This window comes from Petromyzon marinus, chromosome 11, assembly GCF_048934315.1.
Source record: "Petromyzon marinus isolate PM22_M1 ecotype Great Lakes invasive population chromosome 11, UKy_Petmar_22M1.pri1.0, whole genome shotgun sequence".
Classification (NCBI taxonomy): Eukaryota; Metazoa; Chordata; class Hyperoartia; order Petromyzontiformes; family Petromyzontidae; genus Petromyzon; species Petromyzon marinus.
Window position 1 is genome coordinate 4,152,525 of NC_133677.1, and position 18,317 is coordinate 4,170,841.

At 44.1% G+C, this 18,317-nt stretch overlaps 2 protein-coding genes across 9 annotated transcripts in view; one reads left to right on the plus strand and one right to left on the minus strand.

Annotated features, from left to right (window-relative positions):
* The window catches only part of LOC116941321 (transcription elongation regulator 1), a 20,890-nt gene extending 17,286 nt beyond the window's left edge, over positions 1-3,604 (minus strand). Inside the window, exon 1 of one of the 6 annotated variants that reach the window (XM_032952275.2) lies at positions 3,434-3,604. In XM_032952275.2, the coding sequence (XP_032808166.1) occupies positions 3,434-3,498 (65 nt within the window). In that variant the 5' untranslated portion in view covers positions 3,499-3,604. Of the gene's footprint in view, positions 1-131; positions 343-3,381 lie in introns of those variants that run through there. The other 5 variants (XM_032952279.2, XM_032952274.2, XM_032952272.2 and 2 more) reach the window with 5 other exon arrangements.
* Positions 3,605-3,627: 23 nt separating this feature from the next.
* Positions 3,628-14,683, plus strand: LOC116941323 (RING finger protein 145-like). Of its 3 annotated transcripts, none has more exons than XM_032952281.2 (12): positions 3,628-3,957; positions 5,019-5,224; positions 6,545-6,653; positions 6,800-6,885; positions 6,988-7,223; positions 8,000-8,160; positions 8,718-8,858; positions 9,791-9,973; positions 10,434-10,578; positions 10,796-10,891; positions 11,548-11,808; positions 12,594-14,683. In XM_032952281.2, exons 1-12 carry the CDS (start codon positions 3,884-3,886, stop codon positions 12,798-12,800), a joined length of 1,905 nt encoding a protein of 634 aa, XP_032808172.2. In that variant the 5' UTR covers positions 3,628-3,883; the 3' UTR covers positions 12,801-14,683. The 3 variants fall into 3 exon arrangements, with proteins under 3 accessions (XP_032808172.2, XP_032808175.1, XP_032808174.1); XM_032952284.2 differs by having other exon boundaries at positions 3,630-4,592; XM_032952283.2 differs by having other exon boundaries at positions 3,630-4,045.
* The last annotated feature ends 3,634 nt before the right edge of the window (positions 14,684-18,317 follow it).

Below are 18,317 nucleotides of genomic sequence, written 5' to 3' on the forward strand. Positions count from 1 at the left end.
CGCTCACCGCTCCCTCCCCAACAACTCCCTCCCACCACCACCACCGACCAAACCACCCACGCTGCCACGGCCCCATTTGCTCTCCTCGCGTCCTACGCTCGCGAATCGTCCACCTCCTCCCCGCCGCTCACCCGGGCGCTGCGTTGCCACCGACGCCCGCCCTGCCCGCGGCGGCGGCGGCGTCGTCGCCGGGCCCCGACGAGGCCGCGTCTCCCTGCATCTGCGCGTTTAGCGACGGCGCTCCACTCGTCGCCCTCGCGGCAACGAAGTCCGCCATGGGGCTGTCCTGCGCGACGCGGTCTGAAGGACCCCCATCCACAGTCTATGCCTGCCTGAGCTACCTTTGAATAGCCGAGGCGAACGTTCAGTACGATTTTTTTTAAATGTAGGTTTTTTTTATTTTCCCCGACGGGCAAATGTTAATGCAAAAAATAGTAAAATGACTACAAAAAAAATTACATTGGGTAATTTTATTCGATGCGACGTGTTTTTCAGGCATGCAATGAGTCGCTCCCGCCACAAGTGATTTATCGGAACACGATCCGCAATCGATTACATAATCTATTTTTGTTTCGTTTTGTCTATTTCGTTCTATTCATCTACCCTATTTCTATTCTCCAATTGGCAAACAAACAATCAAGTCCTTAAATATATACGGTAATGTATATCGTTCATAAGTAAACCATTTCTACACGATACTGCTTACGAATCGCAATGTATAAGAATCGAGAATTTAAAAATCGTTACTCGCCGATTTAGGAGCCGGTTTACATTTTGCATGGGGGAGGGGAGTGCGGAGGGGGGGGGGCAGCTGCTGCCAAATGCTCGCACGCGATTGGTCAAGTGGCGCCAATAACACGTCACGTGCGCAGTACGGACCAATCAGCGGCGCGAGATTTTAACATTGTGGGGAATCTATTCGCTCGCTCCTGGGCCCTCCTCGTGGCTTCCTCATTGCCAGCCCTGAATCAGCAGGAGGAATCCGAGGAGCTATAAAGCTCTTTTTCACAGATGTCCACTAGGGGCACGGGGGGTGGGGATCAGAACGTTACAACAATACAAAAACACGATTACGGAGTGCAAAGTATAGGAAAGGTAAACAAATGACTCAACGTATATACAAATAAAACCATATTTTTAATACCAGGAAAAGCCCACTAAGGTATTCGCTTATTTTTCAGAAGCCACAAATGATAGTTCAACAAAGTGGCTTAACAACAACGCCCAACACAGTCCTCAATAACGACGCGAGGGTTTCAAAGGGGGGAAACCATGACAATTGGCAACGTTTCGTGAAATGACCCTTCATAGTACATGAATATGTATATTTTTACATGTTATGAATAAGGGCCATTGCCCGAAACGTCACCTATTTCTCATTTTAAAGGCACGCGGTGCTATTGAACGTGTTGAGTTGCTTGTGCATCGCTGCTAACGCAGCTGCATTCAACAATATATTTAACATATTTTAACCAAATAGCTTTACCTGATGGTGGTATTGGTTACTGTACCCTTTATTTGCTTGATAATTTAACGTTCCCTTTATTGTGACAGCGTTTGATGTGATACCAAAAAAAACGAATTTGGTCATGTGAGTGTAATTGCGTTGCTGGAGCTAACTGCTGATTATTTTTTTACATCAGTAATTTTTAATATGGTTAAAGTGGGCAGGGATTTCATTGAAACAATGATTAATGCACAGCACAACTTATTTTGCACATTGAAATAAAACACTTAAACCCTCGGTAATGAATCATGTTTACATGGCCGAAATCCTCTGGTGTATTAAGGCTTTAAGGTAGAAGTTAACCACATTTGCTTACAGCAATCTCTAAATCCACCCAATCACGTTACATCTTGGAAGCTAAGCAGCATCGAGTCTGGCTATTGCAGTGCAATACGTGGATGGGTGATTACCAGGGCTAGCCATGTGGGTGTGGGACTGTGATGAAGAGATGGGAAGTGTTGAGTGTCACCTCGCATGTATGAGTTTTCTCTTGGTATGTTTTCTCCCACACGCCAAAACACCCCCAATGCAATAACCTAAAAAAATAACCTCGAGACTTATTGGGCCTTCTCTGGGCAAATAACTGGAATTATTCACGGTCATATGCGGGAGTAGGAGAAATTAATTAAGCATCCAGTGTTGAATAAAATAACCTTAAGAGTATTTAGGCAATGAACCGGAAAGAGGAAGATATAACAGAGAATAGCTTGACAACATATGAAATTGGTGTCAGAAAGATGTGGCACTACTTGAGCATATTGGCACAAGACAAATAACGAAATATGCAGTATACACCTACGCGGGCTATCTGCCCATGGATCGTGACGATGATTTGGGCAATAAAATTAAAACCGATGATTAAATCACCGTGTGTCAAGCAAGCAGCATTGAGCCTAATGATTTAATTGGGTGACCGCTATCCACAACAGGTTCTATAGGTATTCTTTGGGTCTTTTGGTAAATAGGTTCAAAGAAAATAACAAAAAAACTACGACGTTTCGATCGAAACACAAGCAGTCGTAATCAGGATGACGAAGTTTTTAGATATTTTCTTTGAACCCATCTATGTGACTTTACCGCAAAAACCCAAAGAATATGAATTCCTGCAGTCACGAAAACTTTAAGTCACGCGGCTGTGCCACGTGGTGGTGGCCAGCAGAGGGCAGTACAAAAAAATTCCACTGCACTCTACCATTACGTCTCCAACGCAAATCGCTACTCGCATTCGCTGTAACGGTGACCAGGGTGGTGAAGTATGGTCAAAGTGTGTTCCCGCACGGTGGTATCCTTTAGTGATTGAGAAAACCACTTGAGTTTATTTTTAGACTCTGACTCAATTTCCAAGTACTGCAATGTAAAACAAATGGCATGGGAGCACGCTGCAATCTAAAACCTAGAAAACAAAATAATGGGCATAAAAAGTAACGGGCGCACTTGCAATACGTGTAAAAATCCCTTATCAGTGCCTACCTTACATCACACCAATTCAGACCGAATTAGCCACCCCGTGCTCCTTATAAATCCCAACGTTCATCCTATAAAGTCCCATCGCAAGGGAGAACACACAAACAAAGAGACACTTTTTAGTGTGCACGTATTGAAACTGCCTGTACCGCCGCATGGACCTGAAAACTCAACTTCCCCTGTACAAGAATAAGGGGTAAGCCGTATGGGTTGACAGGTATGCCACTCGGTATTATTTTTTTATTGAACATCGGCCACCATCCCTGTCCAAGCCCACTTTTCTCAACATTTTGAACTACGGCCTGAACAACCCACAGCGATGCATCTGCAGTGATTAATACCGAAGACGGTTACACGACGAGTCGACGCGGCTAACAAATAGAACGCGAAATGAAAACCTCGTCACGTACACGCACGCGTGAACAGCGTTAAAAGCACTGCGCGGATGAACTTCTTTCGCACCGTACGCAGACAACCGCGCTCATCGCCGCCGAGGTTGGCGCGAGATCGCATTCACGGGCACGCATGTCCGAGAGAAACGACGGAGGAGGAAGAATGAAAGGGCGGCCACGGGGGCGTGTTGTTGACACTTTATTAACAGTATTATCGGTGACCTCTCTCCTCCTCCATTGACGTCAGGGCTCGAACTCGGAAGGACAAACGAGGCACAATCGGAAAGCGGTAGCGCCGCCGTCGCTACGTGTCTCGTGTTTTTTTTTAACCTTCTGCTTCTGATTTTATTGTTACGGGAGCTTCTTCTTCTTGAGTACGCCCCAACACGCATTTGTAGTGCGCGCTCAAAATCAAACATTAAACCAGGGGCCGTCGTTCCCCCCCCCCGCCGCCGCGTCACACTTCCCTCGTCCGCTGTCGTAACGCGGCGATTGTAACGAAGCGTTGGGGGGGGGGGCGATGGTGGACTCGCCCATCAAGACTCTTGGTGCACGGCAGGAGCTGCCCGACAGACCCCCCCCCCTCCCACGGAGGTTGGCAGTGCGGCACAGCGGGATCGTGAACCAGTCCGTGCGGACCTTTTAAAAGCGGCCTGGTCACACAGCTCTTCCCGTGTTTGCGGTGGGAGGTTTTGTTTGTTTTGTTTAGTAGACACACTGCGTTTTAAAATAGCAATTTGGGGAGTGGGAAGGGGAGCGATTGAGCGACCTTCATGTGCTATATGTTAATTATAGCACATCATTAACGGGTTATTGCTAAGCAAAGTCTGGGAACCGGTGGGCATTATTTAGAGGCCTACTATGCAACCCGATTGCAGTAATCGTACTGTAGTTGCATTCTCAACTAGGGTCACACGGCAAGTGAAATTGCCAAGACCGTCACCTCTTTACCAGACTCTTAAAACGTGGTCGAGTGTTTTGTGAATAATTGCATGCTGCGTCATGTGTGTTCTGCAACATGCATATGGGTAACGTTTGTCGCCATCCTAATGTTTCAGTCAGATACGGGACTTGCATTTTTTAAGGACGCCACTTTTGCTTTAACGTAGAGCCAGCTCAAGCCTCGTTTTCGCACTCGGAAAATATTTATACGACAGGATAATGAACGCCTTTAAATGACGATTCAAACAAGCTGCGTTTCTAATTGTTCGACTGCTTTTTTATATACAGTAAGTACAGCATAAAGGAAAATGTCATTTCCACATGTCAAACATGTTTCGAGTCAATGATGCTTGAGGCCTTTCAGGCCATTGCTTTTCGAGCGTGACTTTAAGCAGACAAACTATTGACCAGTTTTGACTGTGTGTGTCTCATAGGTAGTGTACCCTGTTAAATAAATGCCGTCGGTTTGCCAGACGTTTTAGGCAAAGAGCACACCGCAAAGACAAGGGCCTGTTCAGCACAAGACGTGCATATGTTCAACCCCCCCACCACCTACCTCCAATTGTCCCCAGTATTGTGGTTTCCATCAGGACCGGTGTGGCTTATTCCACCTGTCACCCACCTCCACCTATCCTCAATGTTGTGGTCGTCATAATGACTGGTAATGTGTTTTTTGTCACACCAACCGTCCTTGCTCTCTCAACTTTTCACAGTATTTGCGGTCGACATAAGAGGCTGGTAATGGCCTGGTCTGACCGCTTGGAAGCGGCCGTGAACGTCGCCCTTCGAGTGCCCGCCCTGGTCCTCCTGGATGCTCTCTACACGTGGGACGTGAGCACGCTGGTGTCACGGCTGCACACCAACAGTGACGGCATGCTCTTCAAGTACAAGTTTGCAGTATGGAATGCGTTCTTCCTCGGTGCGAGCCCGCACTCTGTCATTTACACAGCACAGTGTAACGTTTTAATGAGACACTGAATTTTTTTAACAAAAATTTAACATTTTGTCAGTTCAATGCTGGATAGTGCATGTACTGTATGTTGAACTTCTTTTTCACACCATACGTAGTCAACCGTGCTGTATCAGTCGTAGTTTTATGTTTCACGCTGGTCAGAGCTGGTCAGTGTGGGTTTGGTGTATGAGGAAGACGTCCCAGAACCAGTTCAGATATCACCATCACTTGCAACTCGTCTCACCTATGGCCAGCAATCAAACTCAGGTTGCTGTATTCAGTGCAGTGCGCAAATGGCTGCGCCACCGCTCCCCACCCGCCATTCGCCACTAAGTGGCGGTGACGTCACCACGACGCTTGTGCCAGGCCATGTGCACCTTGAGTCCACGTGAAGTGTCGAACGCCCGCTGGCAGGAGGTCACGGGGCAGACCCAAGTGCCCCGGGTCGACTGACTAAGATGACTGAGATGATTGGCTGATGCACCACCTGTGCCCCCTACTGTGCCAACCTGCTGTGCTTTAGCCACCCGGCGCTCCGCTCGTTGTTGTGAGCGTCGCTCCTCCGCCCTCCGTTGTTGGAGGGCGACTACCTCCAACTGCTCAGTAGCGTCCTTCACGAGCCTCCTCCACAGAGGCCGATCTTGACACCGCTGGTATCAGTCATCGGCAAGTCCACTCAGCTCCACGTCCTCCTGTACCACATCACTCCATCTCTTCTCTAGCCCATGCCGCGCCCGTTTAGCCCCCTCGATCCGGCCGAACAAAAGCTGTTTCGGCATGTGGTGGCTGGGCATGCGGGCTACATGACCCAGCCAGCGCAGCCTTGCCTGCCGGAGGAGCTCACCGATGGGACCTTGCCCAGATCTTTCAAGGATTTGTGAGCTCCTCACACACTCCAGTCTGGTTAAACCCAGGATGTATCGTAGGCAGGCTAGCCTAAATGTTTCTAACCGGCGAAGATGTTCCATTAGGGGGGTCCCCACCCACGCACACTACGGGGGACCTACGTTCTCGTAAGGTGTTTTATTCTACATGGCCAATATTCACTGTACAATTTGAAGTGTCATGACAGATCGTTATGAGAAACTACAATCATTACATTGATCTCATGATTTGGTTTGGATGTAAAAAATCTAAATGTTCACGCACACTTTAGTTTTGAGCTGCTATACCAGAATGCACACCAACAGAGCTATCAGATCATATACTGTATAGACCAAGCTAGAGCCTTGAACATTCTGTTTATCAATTCCCATGCTATTGTAAATAATTTACATGTGATCACAGGCCATATTCTTGGATTTGCGGTGCTGTTGTTGCCCATTGGGAGGCTCACATCGCTCTACCTGCACCTTATGGCTGGCTTTCTACTGGCCAGCACACACATTATTGCAAGGTAAGACACACAAATGCATTTTGAACATTGGAGTATTTATCTTGACATTGGGAGTTATTTCACATTGATAAATACTTGTCTGATAAAAACAAAAACAAAAATGTTATTTCAATAATTTGCTTTCTTGTGTTTTTTTTTCTCTCCAGAAGTTATATTGACTTTTCACTTACATCAGAAGAGTCTGTTTATGCCAACCACAATTTATTCATTCATCTAATTGGAGCTATATTAGGTAAGAAGTAGTTCCGGCAAAATATTCCAAATAATGTACGTTGTGTGCACGTTCTAATGTGCTATTTTCTCCAGTTAATTGAGCGATATGTGTTTTTTTCAGCCCAGGTTTTGGTGGAAGTGCTTTGTGCCTGCTGCCTCAAGACCCGGAAAGTTTGGCGTTTCATGGGCTCCTCCCTTCCCCTTATTGGGGTCCTCTGTGGCCTTCCTAGCTCTGTTCTTCCTCTGCTACAGCGGTTTGCAATCACCCTCAGTGTTATTCAAGTGATGTATGCCGCATTATCAAATATCTACCTGCCTTACTACCTGCTGCGGCAAGCGTGGGCAGAGGGACGCCAGGTTAGTCTTAATAATTTTAAAACTACCCTAAGTCCAGCATTTTAAACACGAGGTTCTCAAGTGTAACGCGTTGATGGCATCAGCCTGGTCACAAAATGACAGCATGTGGTTTATCTATATGATATCTCTGAGAATAAAAACTAAAATATGAATTTGTCATCTGACTATATCACAACAGAGCTTTTGGGAAAGTATGCTTCCTACTGTATAAAGAAAAAAATATTACTTGAAGTATTTTTGAGCTGTTCTTGAAAATGTATTTTGAGCGACATTCTCTGATTCACCAGGAGCACTGCTCTGTGAGATTTACATATGTATTCTTGATTTAATGACATGACGCTCATGACACAATTAGACAAAATTATGAAAAATATCACGTAAAAAAGTGTTCGTGCGTAAAGTCAGATATGGCTTTTGCACAACTATGACATTTGGCACTTGGACACATTCATGCAGTCAGTTGTAATGTTTGTTGAGGGACAATAACAAAGTACAAGGTCCTTCCACATCACAATAAACATGCACAGTAAAGAGTAATGGTCAAAGATCATCTTGAATTATGCTTGGAAATTATATTCTCTCTATATTATCTCTATCCCAGCTTCACATTGTACTTTATTGATAATGAAGTGCTGAAATTTACATATTTACCTGATATTCAGCAGCATATACCACTTTTTTAAACAAACAATACATATCACTGCATATATTATATTATTCATATAATATTTCATTGACTGGTTGCATTGTATTTCCCACATTTTCTGTGCATGTAGTTGATGGCTGCTGAAGGCATTGTCACACTACTGATCTTCATGTGGCAACAGCTGTCCGTACCCTCGCTTTTTCTGACCTTCTGGCTGGTCCAGTTCATGACTCAGACTTCGCTGCCACCATTGGACTCTAAGGAGGACAACCTGGTGCTTATACTCACCAGGTGAACTCACAAAGCCGAGGACATCCAATATTAGTCACGTTGGTTTTCTTACATCCGATATGTCCATTATATGTTTGACGTAGTGCATTGCAGCATCCGCTATCTTCACTTTCATAAAGCCAATTGTCCTATAAATAGTTTCATCCATGGTGGCTCAGTGGTTTGTGCATTGTGCTATGAACCCGACTCCCCGAATTTGTTTCACAGCTCTTGTTAACAATGGTAGCGAGTGATTTCACGGCTGAATCTGGGCATCCCCGCCATTTACCAACCTGTACTAACCAACAAACAAACAGCCCCCATGAGCAACAAAGCTTGGGGCTGCCTTCTTCCAGCAGTGGATTGTCAAAGGGCTATTAAATATTATACTTATTGAGGCATGTACTGTGTATTTATCCACCGCGAGCCCACAACCTGGAATTATTATCCCTAAATTGTTATTAAAGTGTTATTCTTATGGCAAGTAGAGCAATACGTTTTTACTTAACCCTTATATTCTTCCACACATTGTTATTATCAATGACTCTTCATTCGTTGTTGTTTGTTTAATATTGCAGTGTAGCCAAGTGCTGCGGTAGCCCATACCTCCTGCTGGGCCTGACATCTGTGGTGTCCCACGTAGCCCAATCTTTGCTGTCCCTATGCAGACTTTACCTGCACGGTTTCTCTGTGCTTCTACAACAAGACGCCGTTTACCGGTAAGATGCTTACTTGCACTGAACACATGACATACTCATTACAAATTGGCAAAACTTTGTTGTCATTTAGTTATTGAACATATTTTGACGTGAAAATATTTTGGTAATACTGCATTGACAGTGGTGCACAAGCACAAATAACAAAAAGCGCAACATGTTCATCAATAACACTGCCTTAAAAAGAAAATCGATATAAAAATATAAGAGATGACGTTTTGGGCAATGGCCCTACTTCATAGCGCATAAAATAATTGTATGGCCCTTTATCATCGCATATTAAATTATTTTATGTACTATGAAGAAGGGCCATTACTCAAACATTCGCATTGTCCTTTAAAGCCAGTGTTATTGATGTACACGTTGAGCTTTTTGTAATTAGAAGTTGATGTAAATAAAATGTCTCTTGTAGAGGGCAGAGTGATGATACAGTGGTTATTGCACCACACTATGAAATCTAGCAACCAGAGTTTTATTCCCGTCCATGGTTAACACCATTGGCGAGTGACACCTGAACTGGTCCTCGGGGCCATAGTTTTTGGAGGGGGTCACAGTTTTTGGAGGGGGTCACTTTCGCCGATAAGACATCAGTGTGAGGGCCGCCACACATTTGAAACTGTTTGGTTTGACAGCACGATGGGGTGTTTTCACATTTATGTATTGTCGGGGGCGCGCGTCAGGGGCTGCACTAAAGGCCACCAAGGCTCGCCAGTGGCCTGCGGGTCTTGAAAATAATAACACTGCCATAGAGACTGGAGGCGGTTGGGGTGGTTTTCCCCAGGCCTCGGTTTCGAAGAGGCCTTGAAAAAAAAAGACTTCTAGTCTCCGTGGGCTCTCACCTGGTTTAAACATAGATTTTATCTTTTGAATCGCCCTGACCAGTGAACCACCCAGCCACCTCAAGAATGCTGTGTCTCTTGATGTGCTTCACGCAGGGGAATTTCGGAAGGCGTGATGTTTCTGATGATGGCGATGTGTACGGGGCTACTGGAGCTGCAGCTCGTGCATCGAGCTTTCCTCCTCAGCATCATCCTCTTCGTTGTGCTGGCCTCCACCCTGCAATCTGCACTCGAAATCTCTGAACCTGTTCTGCTCAACTTGGCTGCTGCACGTGATAAGTAATTTAAACTTCAGTTGTTATCAAAGCACGATAATTACTGATCATGTTAATTATCGTTTGGTGATTCATATTGGTTCTGCGTTTTGGTGGTTGTGAAAACAGACGTGTTTTTTAAATAATAAAATATAAGGTGTGTTATAGGAAGATATTGATGCATCAATTCAATGATTCAAATCGATTGTTAGAGGTGGCTGGGTGGCTCAGACGTCAGAGCATTGGGCTGGCATTGCTGAGGTCCCGAGATTGAATCCAGGAAGCTTTCTAATTAAACTAGATTCTCAAGTGTAGCTAGTTGACGGTGTCTGTATATATTTAGATTTTTTCGTCTCATGTTTGAATACTGGTGCAATTAATATGTTACTATCCGTTATTTTTCAACGCTGTTGTATATTAACCTAAAGTGCAAATTCAAACAGCATAGCACTGCACTTACAATCTGATCTTTTGTGATCTGGCAGGAATCGGTGGAAACACTTCCGTGCGTTGAGCATGTGCTTGTTCCTGTGCCTCTTCCCGATGTTCCTGATGTGGAGGATCAACCTGCTTCTCCCAATGGATTCCTGGCTCATCCTTATATCAAGCACTGTGTTAACGGCGCTCCAGGCATGGATACGCACCAAACAACGCATGGTTCAGTTGTGCCCTTGACAAGCTTTCGCATTATAAATTGGATCCCACAATTCCATCAACCTTAAGCAGAAATGTATTTTAGGCCGTTATTGGACACTTTTTTAGCACAATTACACGAGTTGCTTACAAAACAGCAGGTTGTGGTGTCCATTCTGAGGGAGTGTGACCGCTTTGTGTTTTCTGTTTACAGGCAATGAGTAGTATCGTTATCTACTTACTCTTCTCCTTTGAAGAGCAGCGTGACTGGCCTCCCGAATTCATGGACGATGTTGTCTATTACCTGCAGGTAAGGATAATACGTTTTTCTTAATTATAACTTATATTATGACATGTGTTCTATCATTGAATTAGATGGAAATCTCAAAGAGCTTACTGAATTTTTCGCATGTTTGAATATTTTAAGTGTACAGTTTAAAACATTAAAGATACATTTGCACACATGCCCACCGTACTTTTCAATATTTTACATAGGTTTTGTATAATAGTACATTTTAACTGTTAAGACAATGGCAGGAATGCATAAAAAATGTAAGAATATGTATGCTGTGTTTTATATAACAGGCTGGCACGAATGTGTGAGTATTGCCAATTTAATTGATAGGGTAAGCAACTTGAAAGTTATTAATTGAACAAACAAACAGATTGTTGTTAGATATATTCTATAAAAAAGAGGTCACATTGTATGGGACAAATGTGTAGGATAGACGAAAGCAGGTTCAATTACATGCATTACAATGGGCACCCAGAGTTCAGAAACAAAGGGAGAGACATAGCCAGATGGTGACATACTGTAAGAGCAGTCCTTAAATGCCAAGTGTCAACATTACAACAAACTACAAGATCTAATGGAAGGAAGGGAGCGATGGTGAGGTGTAGCAGCATCAATGGCAACAGCCATGATGACGATCTCTTGACCTTAGCTGTCATCACCCATGCCTTCAGGGGTTTTGCCGCGGCCTGGAGTTTTTGGCATCCCTGGGGCTCGTGGTGTTCAGCCTGCTCGAGTGGACGGGCGGTGGATGGAGCTGGTCCGGCGTGACTGTGGTGCTCGCCTACGCCTACTACAACCTGTGGCAGCGCGCACATGCCGGCTGGCGCAGCCTGAAGCTGCGGCGCATGGCTGGATCCCGCGTGGCTGCCATGCAGAGGGCCTCGCCGCAACTGTTGGCGCAACATGGAGACGTGTGCCCAGTCTGTTACCAGGTGTGTGCATACGCCAAAACATTGGAAACGAGCCAAGCAAATGTACTGGATCACCTAAAGTTTTCATTCCACTCCTTTGAGCTGTGAGACGTTTAAAGCTGCCAAACGTTGAGATGGCTCAGCCGGGACACGTGGTGAACTGGGGTAGCACCTCCATTCTTCATCTTCAACCTTGCCCACTTTTCCAAAGTCACGCCCACTCAATCGCTAGCCCTGCCCACAGTGAGAGGCCTTTGCAATTTTTTTTATGTTGACCCACCTACTGCTCACAGGCCAACCTCCTCTGCCAACACTGTCCACTACTCCGGTAGCCCCACCCTTGGTTCATATGATCATGCACGATGCCAGAAAATGTTATAATGGGACGAAATCCAGATTTTAACAGATTTTTATGGATACCGGGATAGCTTTTGTAAACCGAGACTGAGCTGGTGAAAGCAAGACAATTTGTAGTTACATTACAGTGACTATTAGAATCTGTTTTATGTCCAAGGCTCAGAATCTATACATGCCATATGAGATTAATTTTAATGTTCAAGGTTTGTGTGATCGGTATTGTACATTTTAGAAAATGTTTGTACGATACATGGCTCACATTGTGTTGTGCAACAAAATTTGTCTCCTGTTTCATTTTAATCCACTTCATTTTCTGTTGCTAAATTAAAATGTTAGCGTTCGCACAAAAAATATTCAGATAGGTGTTAATTGCTTTTTTTTTAATTTAAAAAAAAAATGTCATACTACTCCTTGCTTAACTATTGTTTTTAATTTTGTTTTATCTTCAGGACATGAAGGTGGCAGTATTGACTCCTTGCGGCCACATGTACCACCCCAGTTGCCTGCGCAAGTGGTTCTATGTGCAGGACACTTGCCCCATGTGCCACCGCAAACTCGGGGCAGAGGAAAGCAGCAACAACGTCGACACGGCAGAATATGATGCTGGGCTCAGACCCCCACCAGATGCCCCCCAGCCTAATGGAGATGCAATGTGAATATTACAGCAGATACTTGCTCAATGAGGACTTGAAAACACAATAAAACACACGTGGATATAAACAATAGAAGCGTTCTGCATGCTGGATCAACACAGCCTCACACAATCAATACTAGCCTACCACATATTGTCTTGTTACAATTCGCGGCAGGAATTCACCAAAACACGTGAAACGGGGATACAGAAAACTTGTTTGAAAAGGCCACCACCCTTTGCCAACTAAATGTTCTGCTTTACACACAATTGTGGCCATTCTGAACGGGTTGTTGCATTGCTTGTGGGGAGCATGATGTTGGTAGATTCAGAAACAAAATATCCAAGAAGGCTTGCTGCTACTCGCCATGCTGATAAATAGCCTTAGTGGTATCACAAGGTGGAGATGGAGCAGTGGCACAGTAGTTAGCATACTATACACTACTAACCTGCCCAGTCCTGCTTAAAGGCGAGAACCCCCCTGCTCGTGAACCTACAAGGGACACTTCACCCCTCGCTGTGTAATGTGTCACTTGTCACCCTCGCAAATAAGATGTTACATCTCGAGGGACTTTCCAGGTTCAATATTTTAAATAAATAAATAACCCACTGACTTGAGATTCACAGACACGGCTCAGTGGTGGGTGATATCAGAACTGTTCCTGGGCCACCCTACAAACCTACACGGACCAGTGTGGTGAAGTTAGGTCAAGAACCCACATGACAGTGTGGAGAGGCCTGAATCCAGAAGTGGATTAACATAGAGCTGTTATTTTTTTTCTTTTATCAATGTGAAGAACAATTTCAGCGTGGTACGGAGATGATCAATTATGCATCGTTGTGTAGATGATAGTGCAATCTACCATCGGGATTGGTTTTTCTGGCTTGCAAACATATACTAAAAAAGTTGAAGTTGGTTATAGGGTTCAGCTGACAATGATAGGTTAACTTTTTATTGATTCATTAAGACATTATTGTGGCTACCGTCGTTCCCTAGAGGATGACTTCGTTCTAAAATCATTCAGAAATGGCCACTGCCATCATGGGATATTTTCATTTTTGGTGAATGCCATTGACCCAAACATTGTTTTAATCACTCGTACACACAACGGAAACAGTCACAGTACATGGCAACATCACATGTACCCCACTCGCGGGGGCCTGAGGTCTAGGCGAATATGTGAAAAGGTTGAATTTGATGAACATCTCAAGAAAATAGCACTTTACAACATACGCAAATAGGTTAGTGGACAAAAAAGTGAAAATTGTCTGAACATGGGTAAATGCTTTCCTATCTATACTCTAGACGTACGCAAAGGTAGGCAAGGTTAAGAATTCATTCCTGTATATATGAAAAGGTAAAGATTTGTTGAACATCTATAGCGAATGACAGTTAAAGTGTGGACATACTGCACTGGGCGTGCACAGGGTGGCTACGTGATGAACGAATACGTGACATTGTACTTTCCAATCATTAAGATGTTGTGTACTCGAGCAAAATATATTGTAACCAAATTATAAAATGCACAATAGTTACTTTAACTTGAGAGACGGGGGCTTTTTTCCACACGTGCCTTCATGAATGTTTTTGATTTATTAGTTTGCGTGTTTGAGGAGCAAGAACCCTCTGAATTTCACTCTGCGTACAACCAAATCGTAATTGTAACCTATAATCTGCATCAGGATGTTGGGTATGATTATGACTTTTGTAATGAATATTGGTTTGGCCCCGTAAGTTTGAAAAAGTACATACTGTAGATATAATTTTTCTAAAGTTTCAACGTTTCCATCGGTGTGAAGTTGGAACGTTTTGTAATTGTATTCAATTGTTCCTGGTGTAACTCGTTTATGTAAACGCTGAATTGTGAAAAAAGCTTGAAATGTTAATAAAATGTTTATTTTTGTGTGGTTACTGACTTCATATTTGTCGTTCGCCATATCCGAATTTTGACCCCTTGATTGTAATATCAAAAAACAGGAATAGCTAACACTGCTCTTGGAGCCTGTTGAGATTAAATGGCTCCCCCTGACCACACACACAGAGCTCAAGTTCTGAACTATTATAAATGCTAAAGTGGACAAGCAGTGTCAGGCCAGTAATCCACATTAGCTAAATTTTTTGGGTGAAAGGCAAAAATACATATATCCTGTCCTGTATATTTGACAAATTTGACCTTTACAAACTACCGATCCTAAGATACCTTTTGATAATCTAGGAGGCGTTATCCAGACCTACAGATTAGCCGCATTGTCGATTATCTGATTATATAACCTATTATTGTTTCATAATTACTATAGCCCACTGTTCTTCATTGCAAGGCCCGCGGGCTACTGGCAGTCCCTGGTGGCCTTTAGTGCGGCCCCCAACAATGCACCAATGTGACAAACCTCCCCATGATTGCTGTCAAATCCCAATGGATACAAATGTGTGGCAGCTCTCATACTGATGATGTCTTATCAGCGACAGTGACTCCCCTCTGCAAATGAGTGAAGAACACTGCTCTCGCCTGTCTGCAATGTTGATATTTTGGGTATGTGCAACTTTCAGCACAATGCCGCACCTGCCAGAGTACATTTTTTGTAAAACGAAGACTCCGCTTATTTACTGAATGGAAATATAAGTCGGTGCCATAAAGCATTTCCCCGAAATTCCTGTAGATGCTTGGGATGTGACTGAATCGTCGATTCAGAACGACGATTCAATTCAAGAAATAGTGTAAATGTTTCGGCATCTCATTGGTATCTCTATTCGATCTGATTTACAATTCTGTTCACTATATTGCCTAAATATACCAATATGATTTGATTACATTGAAAAAAAGCGTTGATTCATACATGCGATTCTGTGAATGTGCTATGAACCTTATAAATACATAAGTATATATTTGTCTGAGACATTTACAAGCACGACATTTAATAGCAAATGCATTTTTAGTTTTAACCAGCAGATGGCGGCCCTCGCCTAATGATGGCAATGATTAAAGCCGTTTTCGGTTTTGTATGAACGGGCATTAATGTCTATGGTTGTGCATTTTTTTTAATGTAAGCTCAAACATTCTGCATTTAAGGAAGAATGATACGGAACATTATGGTTCTGTTGCCCTCCCCTTCACCAACCTTCACAACCAGCATGGTAAACTATGCCCAAACCCTCCATGTATGTATGTATGTTGAACTTCTTTCGCACTATACGTAGCCAACCGTGCTTATCGGAGGTGCGGAGGAACGACAACGAACTAAAACAAAAATACATTCAAGAAAGAAATTAGTTTTCAATCTACATTCAAAAGTGCAAAGCTCCAGTGGCTTCCTAATATCAAAAGGAAGAGCGTTCCAGACGGCCGCAGAAGCGCATCTGAAAGTGCGTGATGCAGTGGACCGTCTTTGTCAAGACATTGAATGGTAAGGCTTTCATCCAGCAGTGGATTGACAAAGGGCTGTACATCATTATTTGAATATGGATCATAAACATTGCGTTGAGATTGTACAGCAGTCACACGATAACCAATTGTAAAATGTAACATCTCAATGAAATAAAAGTTGAATCATTTGTAAGACATAGTTTTAGTTGCTCCAATGTCACATGGTAAATTGGCTCGAGCAACCGGAAGAAGCACTACCAACCACAAACAAATAACCAAGAATAACGTTCGGAGTGATTAACAATTGTTCAGTGGACTTCAGCGTGCAAATTAAACGTGTAGAGTTTTAATTGCTTAATTTTCGCATTACTCTAAAAATACACGGTGTTATTTTACAAAGTTAGAGCTACTGATGACTTGCTAGTGATACAGGGGCTCCAGAATAATGTGTAACACCCGTACACGTGCTATCACCTTTTGCGAGAATGCGGCTGCGCTGACAACCCTCTTGCCTGTTGGTCACGCTCTGCCACCAGTAATTATGATTGGTCATTGATAGTTCAATTCACATGTGCATGGGCATTTAATATATGTATGAAAAAAATACAATTTTCAACTGCACAAATAGAACAATTCTATAAAAAGCGTCGTTATGTGATTGCATCTCAAGACGCTGTACAATTAGGAGAAAGACTGTGAGGATTTTTTTTTTGCTTATGAGCAGGAGAATGGCACCGGCGAGAGAGGGAGCTGATATGACGTTATGGCGGAATTGCATGTGAAGACACTTCATAGGGGATAGTCATGTGGAGAAGAGTAGAGGATCATCTTCAGTCAAGACTCACACAGGGAAGAGTATGAGCCGTGTAGAGAGGGTCAGAGCAAGGGAATTCGAGACTATGGGGAAGATCTACAGAAGGTGTGCACTCTCGTAATGCAAAGGTTGACTGAGGGTTTTGGCAGAAGACCTTTATGGTCACTAGAGCCGAGGACACCTGAAGGGTGGTAGAGCAAGTCGAGAGGGGAAATGTAGGCAGGAACAAGCCCACAGAGGCTCTTGTAAGACGGCGAGTGTAAACTTGAAAATTGTCCGGACTGAGAATCTGAGAACACGTGTGCACACTTCCAAAATTGTGCAAGGCGCCATAATGAAACATCCGTTTTGACGCAGTGGTTGTCCTACGGACAGACTCTCCCTCTGCCATAGGAGTGTGGAATTTCTACCACTGGCTCAGAGCTGTGAACGGGAGATGAGCACTAATTCAGCGCTTTTTTTAAAGCAGGAAATCACTTTGACTTTGACTCTTTTTTTTGTCACACAGAAGGAATTTGCACTACAGATGGGAGGCTAAAAAGCGAGCGTAGCTTTTCTGTTTTTTTATGTCTGATAATTCTGCAAATCTTATGGGGGCGCTTTAGATAAAGGCTAACGACGTTGTTTATAGTTGTTCTACGGTCGTGCCACGGCAAAGTTATCAAGCAGAGCACCCCGCAGTGGATAGCGCTGCGTTTGACCTTCATGGATTCAGCTGGCCGAGCTCCGACTCGCCTGGTCGCTCACTTGCAGAACCCACACGTGGTCTCAATCTAGGGGCAAACAAAAAGGGCCATTAATAGCCGTGGCACACTCACCACAAATCCCCCGCTGGGCACACTGGAAGTTAACCAGCACTCCTGTAAAGGGACGCACAATTACATGCCCACTTGCTAATCAGGGCTACTTTACGTTCGCGGAGCGAGTGCACAGTTTAACCACCGCTTCAAATAACAAAAAAATAACCGAATGACGCTGGAGGGTAGAGCTAAGAATGTGGCCGGTGGTCATTCTGTCGGAGCGCAATTGCCTCCAACTCAGAGACAGCTCCTCGATGTGGGTGAAGGGGAACTCGAGTTCATGTTTAGGAGGTCATCATTGCCAGTGCCGTCGAAGCCACCGCACCTCGCCACTGCTGTCTTTAATTTTCCAGGTCGCACAGCAATATTGACCCCTGACCCCTACACGGAGGACATGGATATGAGTTTGTCCTCCCAATATAATGATCTCGACCCTCCGCCGTAGTAAACCCCTGTGCAATGTGTCATATAGTCGCCACTGAAATGGATGAATTAGCGACAGCACTTAGCGGTCATTTGTTATTGCATATAGCTTTGTAATACGCACACAACTGGGCGAGTCCAAG